This window comes from Anguilla rostrata, chromosome 13 (genome assembly GCF_018555375.3).
Source record: "Anguilla rostrata isolate EN2019 chromosome 13, ASM1855537v3, whole genome shotgun sequence".
Taxonomy (NCBI): domain Eukaryota; kingdom Metazoa; phylum Chordata; class Actinopteri; order Anguilliformes; family Anguillidae; genus Anguilla; species Anguilla rostrata.
In genome coordinates this window covers 11429100-11446369 of record NC_057945.1, presented here as the reverse complement: position 1 = coordinate 11446369, position 17270 = coordinate 11429100, and the positions used below count along the sequence as shown (strand labels likewise).

Below are 17270 nucleotides of genomic sequence, written 5' to 3'. Positions count from 1 at the left end.
TTCACTGGACTGACGACATGTCAAGGATTGGGAGTACAATACACGTGATATTGATATCTTCTATCAACATTACACATTTAGAAATAAACAATAAATTAGTGGATTGGTAGCTTAAACTAGTGCATAAACAACTAACAAAATGATAACAAAAAACAATACACACTGGCAGCTCACTGGGACCACCACTGGACACCGCTGAAATACTACTAAGTTGATTGATGGATGCTTCTTCCCACATCACTGGCTCCGCCCCCTCCCAATTCACACTCCGCCTTCCCATGTAAGCCTGCACACCTGTGCCTGCTGTGTTCCCCTTTCATTGGGTAGAAAGTTGACAAATGATTTATACCATCAGTACACACACAAGGGTTTTCATTGGTTCTTTTGTGTCTGGTGTGGGTGTTAGTGCCTCAGTTTGACTGCTTTTTTGCAGTGCACGTAAAGGAAGTTTGGTTCCGTTTCATGAATTCTTTTTTGTTTGACCCTTGTTGTCTGTACTCCAGTTTTGGAATTTTAACCTTCTTTGCTTGTTCGAATGCCTGATAATGTGCTTTAACTGAAGCCTGTTAAATAAAAAATATATATCTTTACTCCGTCCTGTGCTTCCAGTTAACAGCTGGATAGACACTGACGCCCTGTGCGTGTCAGACAGGCTTTACAGAGAGCCAGAGCTTGTAGGCCCACTACACAGATACATGCTCAATGTACGGAGTAAAAGAGTGATAGAACAAGAGAGACTAAGGGGGAGGAGAAAATGATAGATTTTCATAATAGAGAGGAAGTGAGATGGTACCAGGCTACAGAATGTTAAAGGCAAGGGGAGGGGCTTAGAGATCGCTGCCGTTCCCGTCTGGGAGGAAGTGGGTTTGAGGCTGGCGACTGAGCGGCAGACAAGAAATAGGCCAGCGCTGCGCAGGCACCGATTCCAGCCTCCATAGCAACACGCGCTGGGATGCTGTACATCGGCAGCGTTCACGGCGAAGGTACTGTCGCATGCAGTCAAGGCAACAGCGCCCTCCCAGCACCGCGCGACTCTGCCGCACTGGCACCGCGCACCACGGGAGCTTTTCAACAGCGGTGAAGTTTCTACTCTGCTATTCACATAGAAAGCCATGAAAAGAGTTGACGTATTTCAGGATACTCACAGATTTACATTGAGGCACAACCAACATCCATAACCAATGTGTAAAATATATCTGGATCAGGGTTAATACACTTAAGGGTTAAGACAGACTTATCCATGCATCCAGCCATATCCATTCAATTCATCAAGCTTGAACAATGTATTTATTTCAGGTTAAGATGCAGAATTACCCTGTCTTTGTCTCTAACGAACGGCAGGAGATTTCAAGTAATATTTTGGAAGATATCGCCAAAAGTCTACTTTGGCTATATGCAAGTTCATTTTTTTACTGCAAGTGTTTTTCGACTACTGTATTGTATGCGTATGGCAAGGAATCCAAATGTATGTAATGGTAAACAGTCTTTAGGTGACTAACAGATCGCATAGTTTTGATATAGCATGTTAGCTTTCTGGGATTTCTAGCCAGGCAAAAGTGCAGACACCCCCTCCTGCGGGATTAAACAGGATTGTTAGCCTGTTGTCAGTCGACTATTAATTAACCAATTAACCAAAATTCATTGTGGTGGGTAAACATTGCCAAGGAATGTAGGTTGTTTGTATTAAAAAATGATTAACATATCTCTAGTAATATTTTCAGAATTGAGCCAAATGCAAAAAAACCATCATTCCCCCCACTCTCCCCTACATTCATTTTGCTGGCAACAAGTGTATATGCCAACTGCTCTGTGGCAGTCATTTCTTTTTTTCTTTTTTTTTTGCATTTTCCAAGTTTTTTCTCTCCAGTTTGGAAGGAGCAGTGAATTTGGTAGGTCCGTCCCATGTAGGCCACAGCATGCTCCCTCTGCCCAGAAGGGCAGACGCAACCACATGTGAAACCAGTTACAGTAAGAGCAAGGGGCTGCTCCGCTACTGCGGTAACAGACTGAACCACTGATGTGGCTGGTGGAGGAAGACTATGGGTCCCTGAGAAAGCAGAGGGGGTCATCCTTGTGCTGGGATTGCCCCTTGCCAACTGAAGCCCTCACTCGCTGGGCGATTCTGTGACCAATAGACTCCCACTGGCACAGTCTCCATTCAGTTGGGCCTGTAGGGTACACTGCTCCAGTAAACAAAGGTGCATGAGAGGGATGTGTCTTGTAGGAGTCAAGAGGCAGATATTTAGTGCAGATCATCACACAGTTTAAAGGACACAAAGTTAAAGGAAGGAGAACTGAATTCTACAACGCCGCCCGCGTTGTGAAAGAAAGGCTAGGTGTTGTGTCTTCCTTTCCGTATTGGCGGTATTTCAGAGAGCTTGAGAAACTCTCAGGACGGCTTCAACTGAAAACGAAGAACACAGCCCACTGCACACTACACTTCTGCATTCGGCTCGGGAAAGGTTTGCACGTCACACGCCATTTCTCAAACACGGCACAGGATGTGGACGTCAGCCTCACGCTTGACGCCCAAGCAGCAGGGATGTGTTTGAGTGGTGGTACCTCCCTTTGTCGGTGCTACAACAGACAGGAAGTGAACCACAGTACAGGCAGGAAGCCAAACAGATGAAGTTACCAGAGTTGAGATCACATCATTATCAAGACATTACATTTTCAAATGCTCTATTCACTGATGTATGGGCAAAGTAGTTTTGGGTGAACAAAAGTGGACACTTACATCTGGGGATGTAAGTGTCTACATTTCTGGGGATGCAGACTTCACAACACTGCATGATTTCAAATACAGCAATGGAAAAATTTTTGACAGAAATAAAAATAGAGAATATTAAGCTCTTGTCAGCTCTTGGGTTCTTTATTCAGTTTGTGTCTAAGCAAAATTCAAGGGCACTATTAATAGAATGTCTAGATTTCTAAAGCTTCTCTTCATTTGACTCACTGTCTGGTAACCACAGAATTGTGTTCTATGAAGTTCACTTAAAACCCAATCATTCCCACTTATTCCCAGAGGGCGACTGGTGTTTCAACTGCCAGCACAGAACAATGAACTAGGCCTATGCATTTAAAGGTACCTTACCCACAAACATGTTTGCATGAAACTGTATGTATGTGTTTGATTAAGCGACCAGGTGATTTCCATGTCTCTCCCTCTCAACCCCCTCTCTCTTAAACTGGTATATGGTTGTTGATACTTCCTGCTACTCTAAACCACCTTGAAATTTCCACATTTGATGGACATTTGATGCTTTTTGTTTCCTCATTAAGAACCAAAAAATACTTCCTACAGTATTCTGTATACTCCCATTGACTCATTGGTAACCATGCTAAGAACTTAAAACCATGGGGAGAGCATAGGGTTCCAGGGTTCACATTTCTACACATCTTGGAGAGTTTATAATCCAAATGACTATAAACTCTCCAAAGAGGTTGTTATTACAGATATTACAGTTTTGCTCAGTAGAAATGCAGAAAACAAGGGTGTCTGCAGTCTAACATCACCTCTTAATCAAAATCTAAGTGAATAAAGGAGCATTATTCAGTCTTAATCCAAATAAAGAGGCAAACCTCAGATCCAACACATTTATTTGGAGTCATTTTCGTATTAATAAGATTAAGTGCTGTTTTTTCATTAAAGTTTCACAGTTTTACTTGAGAGGTGATGTTAAATGAAACAATTTCAATTTGTGTGTGTGTGGGGGGGGGGACCACAACATCCAATTCTTTTCAGGTGAGAGCATTTTCTTATTTTATTAGATATTATTTGATATTATTATCAGTAACGCCTGTGATCTTCACACCGTGGGATACTGAATGTCAATGATTCAGTTGCATTCTGGACATGCAATTCCATGAGTTAAGAATGCACATCAGTCGTTGATATAAATAGGCAATGACTGAATGCCCAAGTAGGCTATCTCATCGTATTGATATGGAATTATGCGGGTTTGTGGTTTCGAAAAGAATTACCAGAAAATTTTAAAGAAAGGCTAATTATGGTTTAATATGTGGTCATAATAACGATTTAAAAACGAAGAAATCAAGCCAGGTTTGACTGTACACCTGTCGACACTGAAGGTTGACTCACCTTGGACGCTATGGAGATAAAGTTTCAGCCCGGTACGGAGCTGCTGATCCTCAATTCTCTCCAGTTGCTTGAAAAGTTTAGTGATGGTGTTCTTCACCGTTTCGTGCCGCTTCACCTCCGCACGAATCGCACTCGAATGGGCCACTTTAACACTGTTCATTTTGAAATTCGTGAAGTCGCTTTTGAAAAAGAAAACGCGCTATCCATCCAAGCTCTGCATCCCAAGAAGATATTATCACCATTTAACAGCAACGCGGGCTTAACCTCCATACGCTACCTGATGATTTAATTATTAACCTATTTTTATATATAAAAAATAGGAACGGTTCTCAAAACAACAAACTGTCCATTCTGTTTCAGCCAACTTGAGTCCTTCGGTTTACTTCCTGATTTTAAATGATGAGTGTGTTTCTGCCTATCTGCAGGATTCTCTTCTTGTGTCAAGTCCTGACACCTGATAGCGATGTCATTTACGCAAACCTCGTCACACATCAAACCACGCTATTGATGCGTCTATTCACATCTGTATTATATAAAACATAAACATATATTTTTAAGATTATACCTACACAGCAGATTATGCATTATGAGAAGGTCATTGAAAGTGTTTGCCGCATACCATCCTAATTTTCAAAACGGATGATAAACATGACCTTAAAATAAAGCCTTAACCTTAGCATTAGGCCCAAACAGGCCAAAGGAGTATGAGACCATGTTCTTAGAATAATTACTGATGTGGTTCTTCAGTTGTGAAATGTAGGTCTATTCATGTTAGAGGGGCATAGTGCTACCAATGAGAAGGGGATTATAAAAATTCGTTTTTTAAATAATTATTTTTATATATATTTCATCTTTGGATTCTGTGTGAAAATGCATATAAAAATATTTTATTCATTTTTATGAGAGCCTATCTCAGTCTCTTCCGGAACTGGTTCGGCAGGTAGCGTTCAGGTTGCTAAAAATGATCCTGAAATTCAAGATATAGGTCAAAAATAATTCTGTTACAACCAATACATTTTTGGACGTTCACATTTTACAAGTAGGCTACAATAATGAAAAATGTTTTCGTTGTCGATCAGTTTTGGACTAATAAAAACTTTCTTTAAATTGTAGGCTGCATCTGGCCATTTGTGTGTGCATGTGTGACGGGTTTATTTATTTATTTATTTTTCAGAATTGCGATACACTGTTTTAATTAATATTACATTACATCACAGGCATTTAGCAGACGCTCTTATCCAGAGCGACTTACACAACTTTTACATAGCATTTTTACATTGTATCCATTTATACAGCTGGATATATACTGAAGCAATTTCGGTTAAGTACCTTGCTCAAGGGTACAACGGCAGTGTCCTACCCGGGAATCTAACCCACGACCTTTCGGTTACAAGCCCAGTTCCTTACCCACTGTGCTACACTCCGTCCTAATGTTTCATTAACACTTGATGTTTTGTTTTCCTCCTCTTGGGAGCTTGCTAATAAAAGTTTATTTCCTTTGTGATAATGAGATAATGTGAATTAGAATGCAACTGTAAGTTCACGAGAGACCCCTAAGACCCATAAAGCCCTTGCACAATGGTCATTTTGCATAATCCCGCGGCCCCGCCCCCATTTTTTATTTTCTCAAATAAAACATTAGTCACTTACTCCCCCTGCTGGATAGATTTTGACAGACGGCTCAAAGGGCAGTGTGACGAAACAACCGAGTCTGAATTCAAGTGTGTACCCAAGTTTGTGCGCAGCATAATCCTTACTATGCATTAACATTAAAAACGTAGAGATGGCCACAGAGATACACAAAGGATGTCTTTTTCATTTGAAGTGGTGCACACCAGAATCCACCAACATTTTAGAAGTTCCAAGAACAGCTTTTGTTTTGCAATTCCTGTTGAGGACACTACCACGTGTCTTCAAGACATAAAAATCATAAAAGTAAAGGGACTAACTCCAGATTTATTCACCAAAGCTACCGATAGATATAATTATTCTAAAAGATGTCAGTGGAGTCATCTTTCATTCTGTTGCCCAACGTTCTTTAAAATTAAGTTTAATCAAATCTGGAGAATATAAGTTCTGGCATCAGTTACTCAATCAATATGCACAGGAAATAGACACAAAAAAGTGTGACAGAAACGGTTCGCTAAAATGTGCAGTTGACTGGTTATCTAACACATTCGGACCTGTTGCTGTTAAGAAAGCAGAATATGACAAAAACAGGAACAGGAAACATAGTTCCCTCAAAATGATTCACACCCTTGATAAAACATAACATAATGATAGAAACAGGCCATTCAGCCCAATTATGTGTGCCATTTTCCTAAATATATTGTACCTAGTGCTCTGATTACCTACAGGCTAGATAGTATCTAACACTGTATCAAACCTGGTCTTGAAAACTCCCAGAGTTTCTGCCTCTACTACATGACCTGGCAGGCTACTCCACGCATTGACAACTTTCTGTGTGGAAAAATGCTTCCTAAAGGAATTTACCTTTTGCTAATTTCAATTTAAGTCCCCTCGTTCTACTAACAGAACTCAACCTAAAAAAATTCCTGTAATTCACTTTGTTAATCCCTTTTATGAATTTAAAAGCATCAATCAAATAACCCCTAAGTCTCCTTCAAAGCTTGAACAGAAGTCTTTCCTCACATCTTTTATCTGTCATACCAGGAATCAATTTGGTTGCCCTTCTTTGAACTTTTTCCAGGGCCTCTATATCTTTCTTGTAGTATGGTTCCCTGCACACAATACCACAAGTGTGGTCTAACAAATGACTTCCTTGGATTTATACTCAATACTTTTCGCTATATATCCCAGCATCCTGTTGGCCTTTTTTTTTTTACAGTGGCTAGAACCTGAAAGGCTTTGATTAACCATTACTCTTCGTCATGTTCTCGGCAAATTAACAAGTTTGCACACTTGTGCTACGAGTGCTGGGTTTCAAAAGTGAGGGGTTCTGGTGGTTCCATTATGGTTTGGGTGGACTGCAAGTTCCAGCATTTCTTTCCTGTGGAGAATGGTGTCTTCTAGTATGACAGTGCCCCTATCCACCCGTTGGTTTTATAAGAATGACATCAGTGTTATCCATATGGCTTTTTCAGTTACCTGATCTGGACTCAATTGAACATTTATGGTAGATCCTATAATTACATCTGAGAGTGTTTTCTTCCTTGTGGAAGAATGGTATTGCGTCCCTCCGACACAATTCCAGACACTGGTGTATGTGTAGTATCATTCACGGAGGGTGGGATTCAATTGGTAGGGAATCTGCTCTTTGCTCATTTGTGACTCCTCTTGTCATTCAGCCACCTGCAGCATGCCTGCATCAGCCGTGCAGGGAATTCAGTTCTGTGGGCTAATGGCTGTGCAGCTCATCTAATGGAGGTCTGGACACAAATCTGGAAGGACAGAAGTGCTGGTCTGCATACTCCCAAATTGATGGAGGACATTGCAACAATGAAATGGGCCTACAAATTAGTTTGAGAATTTCAAATGAGGTGGGAATAGTAGGCCTAAATTAAATTCATGCAAAATAAAGTGCAGATATTGTTACAAAGAAAGAAATTAACTGAAATATTGGCAATTACTTTGATGAAGAAAACCAAACACGGTGGTAAATTTTTAGTTCCCTTGGCTGCAGACAATAGCTGCAGTAAACAATGTCTGTAAATTTCCAATAAACTTGAATATATTCCCTAGGTTTTTATGAAAAACCGGAGGTCCTCCTCACAGTTTAAAGAAGCTTGAGTTTTACTCTTCACCCACTCACCGGATGAGAAGGCATCACGTTCTAGGCTAGGTAAAATAAAGACAAAGACAGATCTACTCCAGTAGCCTAAACCTTCAGCATTGAAAATACCAGCACATTCGTTACCATGGATGGCATCAGCCAATCACATCATGTATGCAAACGCCCTATGATAACCTCCACCTCGCCCGCCTCTAACGCACGCTCAAACGCAGCGGAATATCGACGTCTGTATTGTCCAATGATACATATGATGGGTGGAGTTTTTATTCTGTGGGCCTTAGTTAGAAGGCGGACTCTAAGTCTGAGTAGCCAAAGGGATTCAGTTCTTGTGTGAGGGTGGTACTACTATAATTGGGAAGTTGACTGACGTTTACCGGCTGACTTGGAGGAAATCCGTTTCGAGAATACAAGGGCCAGGAGAGCTTCTCCGTCTGCTGACAGACACGAAGCAGGCTAAATAAACGCATATCAATCCTTATTTCGGCTAGTGGGAATATATAAATAATAATTTTGAAGATGGTTTGTGGAGGATTTACATGTTCAAAAAATGCTCTTTGTTCTCTTAACGTGGTGTACATGGTGAGTAGGCTATCACAGGTGTAGGTATCAGTCTTCTGAACGACAACGGTACAGCTAGCTTGTTGATCGATCGCTGGTGTCAGATGAAGGTCCATTTTCGTGAGTGACTGATTCAGATAATATTCGTAATCAATAGTGTTTAACACTAACAGGCGTGTTGGTCTACCGAAATGTAGCCAGTAGCTACTCTAGCTACTTTACAAACTATCGTTTGCTATCAAAACGTAACATCAACAAGTAACGTGACCGTGTAACTAGGACGCTGTGTATCTAAACAATTTAACGGATATTGGCTGGATTTCTATTGTTTGTTTCCCCAAATAACTAGGTTGCCAGTATGTTTCACGGTTACGCTCCACGAAAGTGCTACATTAAATGGCGTTCTTGCCGGGAAGCCTTTCGATTTCATCTGTTAGATAGCGCTAACCGGTTAGCCTGCATAAAATTTGTTAGCTTGTCTTTTCTTTGTTAATAAGCAACCGGATCTGTGTAATTTTACGCTGCCAAATTCAATGATTTGCCTTTAACTACCGGACAAATCTCCATTGAAGTGAAGTAACGGCTAACGGGCTCTCTAATAATATCACAAGATCTGCAAAGTGATTGCGAAATGGCTACACTTTACAAACAGGCCCCCTGATGACGTCACCTCGGTTTGCGTTCCGAAGCTTTTGCACGCTTGCCAGATAGCTGAAGCTGTTCTTACAATATCCTGGGATTTAAACGATTTGCTGAAGATGACTTAAACCATTATTGGATGTTTTGCCATTAATTGCCTTTGATTATTTACTTCCCATGTTTATGCTACGCGTGTAATAAATTACACTGGCTTTGATAGTTTAGGCTAACTAGCTAACTTTAGCTAGCTTGGTCGTGGAATTACAGACTAGTTGTAAAATGTTGGAGACATTGTTGGCCTTTAAAAGCTTCTTTAAATGTTGGCCCAGTGGGCTGTGAATGGTCTTTCATTAAAAAGCTTTATAAAGTGGTTGTTCATTTTAAGGTTCACACACTGGAGTCGCTCAGGTTTGGAACAGGGGAGTAGGACAGCCAAATTTAGTTTCAGTGGCATCACTAGATTGCTAGTGCTTTTAAAGATCATCAGTCAGACATTGTTTTTAAAATGGACTGAGAGCCCGTGACACACCTGATTACGACCTGTTTAACAGGTCTGGGCCTTTTAGAAGCTTTCTGGGTACTCAACATTAGGTCAAACATAACGTTGTTTAACTAGGATAAGTGGCAATAGCTCCAGAAAGCGCCGCTATTCCGGTTGTGTCCACAGAAGGTAATTTATGCCTTCACGTACACACAAATGTGATGGCTTCAATTAATTTAAATATTTGTAAAGACGTGTTCTGAGTCGTCGGTTCGCGAGGGGAGAAAAGGGCTGGGTCTTGAATTGTTTTCTTTGCCGGTGGTCCGACATTTTCCCCGTCATGGTCTCTCAGTGGTCAGCAGTTATAACAAGCACGTGACGTTGTTTCAGCCGCGGACCTCTTCATTGTCGACATTATTTGTACCTAAACGATAGATTGCTTCATTCCTGTATGTTTTGTTTTAAGTGATACGTGCCAGAAACAAACAGAAGTGTAGCGTCCAAACTCCCAAAGAACAATTTATTCTGGCGTCATATGTTTTTAGGAGTTGCATAACTGATAAAGAATCTCGTTGGCTGAATATTTTCTGTGTCGTCTATTTGATGTCATTTTTGGTTGCCTTATGGTGTCCTGAGAATAGACTGTCTACTCAAAGACTGTAGTGTATATACAACCTGCTGCCCTGCCTAGGTGTAACTTGGCTGGATGGCATACCTGCCATCCCAATAGAAATGAATCATTACTGTGGTAAATCACACAAATGAAAATATCCTTCGCCCAGTATAGTTTATGCTGTATAGGTATGGGGCATCCTCGCCAAGGCGTAACTTGGCTGGATGGCATACCTGCCATCCCAATTTGGCTGATAAAGTTTTGACAAATCCACAAGTAGATTTCTTGTCCCAGGACATAACACTATTTCCAAAAAGTTGTTGGGTTATTCCCTCAATTTTTCACATGGTCTCAAATTTTTCTGTTCAAATTTTGTAGGCATGTAGAAAACAGTCATATCAAGCAATCGTTGTGATATTTAAAAAAAAAAAAAAGGTTTGGTGGTTATCTTTAGTATTAAGTAACCCAACTGAGATGCTTCTGCTCAGTGTGAGCATTTCCAGGTTTCTTTTCAGGAACACGCTCTAAAAATTGATCACAGTTAAATACTCGTCACGCAATAAGGGTCGGAACATTGTTTTTGCGGGGTATATGTATTCCTCGGTTGTTCGGATTCTGCCTGGGTAGTGCGGCGGTGTGCTCGGCATGGCTAGTCAGTCAGAGCGCGGCTCTCTCTGCGTCTCCCCAGCTGGTGGGGCTGCTGCTCATCGGCGTGGCGGCCTGGGGAAAGGGCTTCGGGATCGTCTCCAGCATCCACATCATCGGCGGGGTGATCGCAGTGGGCTTCTTCCTGCTCCTCATTTCCATCGTGGGGCTCATCGGCGCGCTCAACCACCACCAAGTCATGCTCTTCTTTGTATCCTTTTGGGTAACCAATGGCGTGCCGATTGGAGCGTGACACGCGCCTTCCCATTAGTGGGTTCATGCCATGTCTCAGGCCTGTATTCAATCAACTTTTTTTTCCTATAAACTTTGACTCACAAGTAAAACACAGGTAATAAAATCTGTCTTCGCAAACTCCGTTTGGTGGAGCTCGAACACCACTCGCCAAACTGAATAAATGAATTATTTCTGCTCTTAACCATTGCAATATTTAATTGTTAGCCAAGGTAAAATACAGCTGTTAATTGAGTCCCAGCCTTGATCTTTGTACCTCACTTTCCCAGAATGCAACGCATTGGCTTTGCAGATTAGATCTTGGCGTGTAAAATTGACATTAAGTTGAACTCTGTTGGTTTGCAATTTCCTTGACTCTTCCTCCTCAGTATATGGTCATTCTCTTCCTGGTGTTCCTCTTCCAGTTCGGAGTGTCTTGTTCTTGTCTGGCTATGAACCGCGGACAGCAGGTAACCCTTCACCTGGCAACGTGTACCCTCCAATCAAAGCAATTCTCAAATCACTGTACACTATTCTTTCATAATCACTTTACACCATTCAGCTTAAACTAGCTTTACTATGCTTGTTTGCTCTTCGCATTGTGTGTTTATGTGTTTGAATTTTAAGTTGTATAAAGGTTTTGTGAATTAAGGTTTTGTTTTATATTTAATGTCTTGTTTATGTACGTTTTGAATTTTTAAAAAATTGGGCATGTGACTGTACGTTCGATATGCAATGTCTTGTGTGTATACAGTTTGAAGTTTAAAGAAAGCTCTTTTGTGACTGGTTTTGGTATGTAGGTGATGCCTTGTTTTGAATGTGTTGAATTTTGAAATATGCTTTCGAGAAATTGAATTGGCTTTACATTACATTCCAAAATGTCTGCTAAATGATTAGGCTTGATGCCAAGCCATTGGTGTCTGATGTAGTAGCTTTACTGGCATGAACTTAAACAGGATTGGTTGTAAATCACTTTTAAATGCAAAGATGTAAATATTACTGACCATTGTTTGAACTTCCATCCCCTTTAAAAATGAAAATGAACACAAACCGTTGCTACAAAAAATTCATATAGGCGGTCTACACAAAACAGACAGTATGAAATATTACTCCAATATAAATATGTACTGTCACTTGGAGGACACTCAGTTCCTCAAGTTCCTGATATTTTACCTGCTTCAGGGTCTGGTTCTGGAGGGTTCTAGTAACTTTTTTTTGTCCTTTAAAATTTTACCAATTTTTATCCCACATTTTTCCTTTTATTTTTACTTCCGATTTTGAAAGGCCAGTTATTTTCAGGTCTAGCTGCAGCATTTAGGGATTAAGTTCTGGACTGTGATGTGCGTCATTGAATCAAGTACTAGCTGGACCTGAAGCAGGATCAAAGATGGAGGCCAATTAATTAAAAACAAATGTATGTTATACTGTCAGGTTGACCCCTCTGCCCCTCCCTCCTCGTCCTAGGAGAAGCTGCTGAACACCACCTGGGACATGATGAGCAACGACACCAAGAAGAGCCTGGAGCAGCAGCTGGACTGCTGCGGCCTGGTCAACTCCACGCTCAGCCAGGAGCAGTTCAAAGTCGACGTCCAGCTCTGCACCGCGGTACGGCTCCCGGCCCACCGCCGAACGGCCCGCTTCCCCATCAGCAGCGGCAGCCGTCTGATGGGCTGGGCCTTTTAATGAAGAAATGAACATTTCAAGTTAATTTGCCTGCACTTTAGATAGGACACTTCTCACATAGCAAGCATGCTATACTTGCTTTTTAGACTTTTAGCCTCAGACTGAAGGATTTTTTTTTGCCAAATACCATGACATTAAGAGAATGGCCATCTAAAAGGCGCTGCTGTTCCTTAAGAGAGTCATGGCCGTGTGCTAGCCCAGTTATGTGCATGACGCCTCCCAGACTTGTTTGTGTGAAGGTCTTGGGTTTTCTGCATTGCTGACATGCCTCTGTGTCCCCCAGCCATGTAAAACCTCACCTGCGGGCAAGTGTCTCACCTGCGGGGACAAGATGCTCCAGCACTCCGCCGAAGCCCTGAAGATCCTCGGGGGCGTCGGCCTCTTCTTCAGCTTCACCGAGGTGAGCCCCGCCCACTGCTGGCAAAGCCCCGCCCACCGGCACACTCCTGTCACTACCACAGCGTGGAAGGGGTGGTTCCAGATCACTGAAGCTGTGTGCTTTTCCTTACAGATCCTGGGCGTGTGGCTGGCTGTACGCTACAGGAACCAGAAAGACCCCAGAGCAAATCCCAGTGCTTTTCTATAGATGCACGCACTGGCAATATGGAGAGGAAAAACACACACACACACACACACACACACACACAGAATTAACACACAAACGCACAATAAGCAACCCATAGACACGCAGACACATACTGATAATGGCCACACTGAGACACATTTGCACAAACTTTATCCGAAACGTGGAGACATGCCAACACGCACCGATGGATATTCAATCCAGAGCTTCTTTCGGCCATTTTGTACTGAGCCCTACCTACGCTGTACGTGTGAGCCATGTGTGTGCGTATGCATATGGTGTATGTGACGTATGACGCACATGTACAACGCAACACGTGTATTTATAAATGTCTCCATATTGTACTGACCTTGCCCTTTGCAAACAAAAGCGTTGGAAAATGCACACATGCAGCCATATCCACAAAGGCTGTCTGCACAGCAGTTCCTGATGCGTTACTTTCCTCGCGTATGATTGGATGGTTGCCTGCATTCACGGCCCTCCGAACACTACCATTGGCCTGCTTTGCTCACGCCCCCTCCCTCCACCTTTCTGCCATCCTTGACGTGTGCGCAGTAACAAGCAGGATAGCCAACTCGTTGTGCAGCAGACCTCTTATTTTTATTTTGTTTTCTTTTTGGAATAACAAAAGGATTTAGCAGTCCTGGAAACTGCACGGTCTCACCGCCCTGCAGTCCTCTGCCACGGTCCCACTCCTGTGCATTTTCATCATGCCCAGACGATGTGTCCTTCATCCCACTACAGAAGGCAGAGGCGCTTTCCCGTGCCAAGGCTAAAATGATGAGTTTGAATGCTTCCTTCTCAACCCTTTTTTTGGACAAGATTTGCGGACAGGTCGTTTCGATACTGTGACCTCACGCGAAATCACTCACAAGGAATACAGTTTTTATTTATGTATATTGTTTGTGTATATATACCTGAAGTTTGCGCGCTCGGCAAACCTTTATGTTGCATCTCGCCACGTTCTAAATCTGGCCAAACTGCGAGAATATTCCGTATGGTCGCCATGGATACGTTTGTTTCTCAGCGCAGAGGGAGAACGCGGGCAGTGAAATGAAGGACTGGGGGATTGCGAATGGATAGCTCCTCTCTCTCCCTCTCTCCCTCTCCCTCTCCCTCTCTCCCTCTTTCTCTCCCTCCCTCCCCGCTCTGACGGTTGCGCCGTGAGACCTACGGGAGAAGGGCGGAGCCGAGCCCGTTTCCTTGGCGGCGACCCCACGGACGCGTCTAACTTGGCATAACCGCACGCTATTCGTGTAGCCTGCTCCCTCTTTTCTCAGGGGCTCTTTTCGTTGAGATTTTTTGAATTTGGTAAATTAGCCGAAGTGGAAAAAGCCCTCTACATGCTTAACACGCAGGAAGTAGTTGCTCCTACAAGGTACCGTAACGTGAATTGCTACAGTACGAAGACTAGGGGTGTCCTCCTCGCTTATCGGACAAGTAATGCATAAAGGGTTTAAGACACTGTCTCGGTCCGTTTCCCTTACTTAATTCTTTCATCCTAATTCCCCAGTAGAGGTGGAATACAATTACTGTTGCCTTCAGTTTACTGTAAGAGGCATGCTTGAATCCTTTTTCACGAAGGTGGGATCCTATTATAACCCCACTTGGTATATTTTTCATTTTGCTGCTGTTGTACGAATGCGGCTTCGTTCCTCAATATGGTGTTTTGTTTTATGTTAACTGGATTATAGTATGAAGTGTTCCTTTATATGAGCCTGTTAAATTGAAAATGCTTATCTGGGTATTGGTCTGCATTCCTAAACGATGCGTCTTTCCCTGTGCAGTTAGACCTAAACAGTAGATCATAGTTTCCAGCCATGTTGTTTTCCTCTCCTCAGTCCAATGGGGGCTGCAGTGTTCTTGTACAGCTTCAAGGAGCATTGGAAAAGACCAGAAAAGTACAGTAGCTTAAAATAACAACTTCTCTCAGATTCTGCATTTCCACAAGCCTCATAAGACAGACTCCTCAAATGTACATTTTAAAACGAAGTGTAATTATTGCCATGATTTTACAGCAATTAGGACGTTAGATAAGTTTTTTGAGTATGTTTAAGCTAGTTGCATGGGAATTTGTCCTTCAGTTGGTAGGCCAAAAGACAATATCATTAGTTGTGAGGAAGTGGGGTTTTCCAAACTCCAGCAGTTCGCACTGAAAGCCGTCGCTAGGGTAACTGAGGATGGGTAGGCTTAGATCCTAGTTGGATTCTAAAAGAAAAAAAACTTGATGTACTTTTTTTCCTTAATGTTATTAATATTCATTGTTATTTTTGCCAAATGTGTAATTTGAGTGTTCTTATTTACATCAGTGTTTTGTTTTCCCTTAATGGCACTTTTGTTTCTGAACTTGTTGGTACTGCAGAAGAATATTGCCAAATCTGAAAAACGGCAGTTCTGGTCAGGTTGCAGGCTGGTTAACATGGGAGTATTTGGGTTGGTAAGCAACAATTTTCTAATTTAACACACACCTTGTATCCCAATGCGAGTGAAAATGTGTTTGTATGTACATTAAATTATGTAACAAGTGGACATTCTTTAATGCTAATGTTTTGCTATGGGGAGACTTCATTTCAATTTTTTTTCGGACTGCGATCAAGATTGGAAATCACGTTTGTATGAAATATTCAGTAATGTAACTGCTGTAGGAAAACGGTGGCGTTCCGTAGAACGTCACAAACTGCCGCCAGGTTGCCTTTTGGGAACCAACCGGCTTTCTAACAGCCTCCATTTCATATCATCTGGACGTGAACCAGGTATCACACCCAGTGTAAAGTCTGAACTCGGTCGACTGCAATTAGCGTGGCTTACAGATATGGAGCAATCCTGTTAGACGCTGGGCTCCGTGTAACAGTCGCATGATACTTGTCATGGCGTTCGTTACAAAGTGCTAAATCGGCTAGTGGTTGCAGCTGGGCCATTGCGATTTCTTTTTTTCCTCTACATCATACTGTTCACAATGTACAGCGTGTGTTCTTGGCAGAGATTGGTCCTCGGTCTCCGCGCTCACATCCAGCAGCTGCAGGGGTGAGGCTCAGAGACCCGGGACGCATTAAGACGACGGCATCGTGAAACGCTTGACAGCAGTGGGAGACTAGGTCCACGGCTTGATTTTTCAAGCATCTTTGACAATCTCTGGACTCCAGCTCCCATCAGCCCCCCTCTAACAAAATGGCTTCCGTGGTGCTTTGCCATCCGAATCGATCTCGGGTTTTGAACATGTTCCCCACCTTTAACTGGAAGTAAAGACTTGTCAGACAGAGACCTTAGAAGCAACTCATTTAGGCGTTTATTTTTAATTTATTGAACTGACGGTACTGGGTTGTTGGGCAAGCAAATGTGTGGCAGGAGGAGTTGGAGATTGATGTGGGGTAATATTCCCTTTGTTTGCAGTATATCACCTTGTACATTTGTCTTTGTTTTTTACGTGAAACCCATCTCTGGGCACACTGTACTTGTTTTCCTGCTGAATTGAATTTTTTTCCCCTATTAAAAAATGTCAAGATCCTAAACGGGTTCTTTGAGTTGCCTTCTTGCAATTGTCGTCGGCCCTCAAATTTTGAGCGAAGTGCCTCTGGGGGGTCAACTCTGCACCCCATCCCACAATAGATTACTGCAGCTAAAGCACGTACACTCCTCTTCTGGGGTCTACTGTGACCCATAGATTGTTCATACACAAATATTTTATTGCAGGCGTTGAAAGCTTGATGGGTGTAGAGTTCAGCCACGGTGTGGACCCTGTTCCTCCTGTCCTCCAGAGACTCAGCACTGATAGTGAACTTGCTTGTGCACACAGCTTCGACTCATCGGAGAATGACTGGTAGGCAGCCTTTGGCACAGGGTTGGGCAAAATTCCATTACCGATTACTCTGACCATTCCAATGGTCTTAAATCCACTGAACCGAATGCCGGGAAGAACTGGGCTGCAGTTGCTCAGAGGGGCGTCTGGCCTACACGATTCTGAGACCGATTCTTTTCTTTAGT

The 17270-nt window shown here is 42.5% G+C and overlaps 2 protein-coding genes across 3 annotated transcripts in view; one reads left to right on the top strand and one right to left on the bottom strand.

Annotated features, from left to right (window-relative positions):
• LOC135237208 (arf-GAP with GTPase, ANK repeat and PH domain-containing protein 2-like) overlaps window positions 1–4577 on the bottom strand; it is a 37657-nt gene extending 33080 nt beyond the window's left edge. Inside the window, exon 1 of one of the 2 annotated variants that reach the window (XM_064304073.1) lies at window positions 4103–4577. In XM_064304073.1, coding sequence (XP_064160143.1) covers window positions 4103–4262 — 160 coding nt within the window. In that variant the 5' untranslated portion in view covers window positions 4263–4577. The remainder of the gene's footprint in view (window positions 1–4102) is intronic. The other variant, XM_064304074.1, reaches the window with a different exon arrangement.
• Window positions 4578–8185: 3608 nt separating this feature from the next.
• Window positions 8186–14808, top strand: tspan31 (tetraspanin 31). Its single transcript, XM_064306298.1, has 6 exons — window positions 8186–8435; window positions 10836–11003; window positions 11413–11493; window positions 12488–12628; window positions 12990–13106; window positions 13218–14808. Exons 1-6 carry the CDS (start codon window positions 8373–8375, stop codon window positions 13290–13292), a joined length of 645 nt encoding a protein of 214 aa, XP_064162368.1. The 5' UTR covers window positions 8186–8372; the 3' UTR covers window positions 13293–14808.
• Window positions 14809–17270: the final 2462 nt, after the last annotated feature.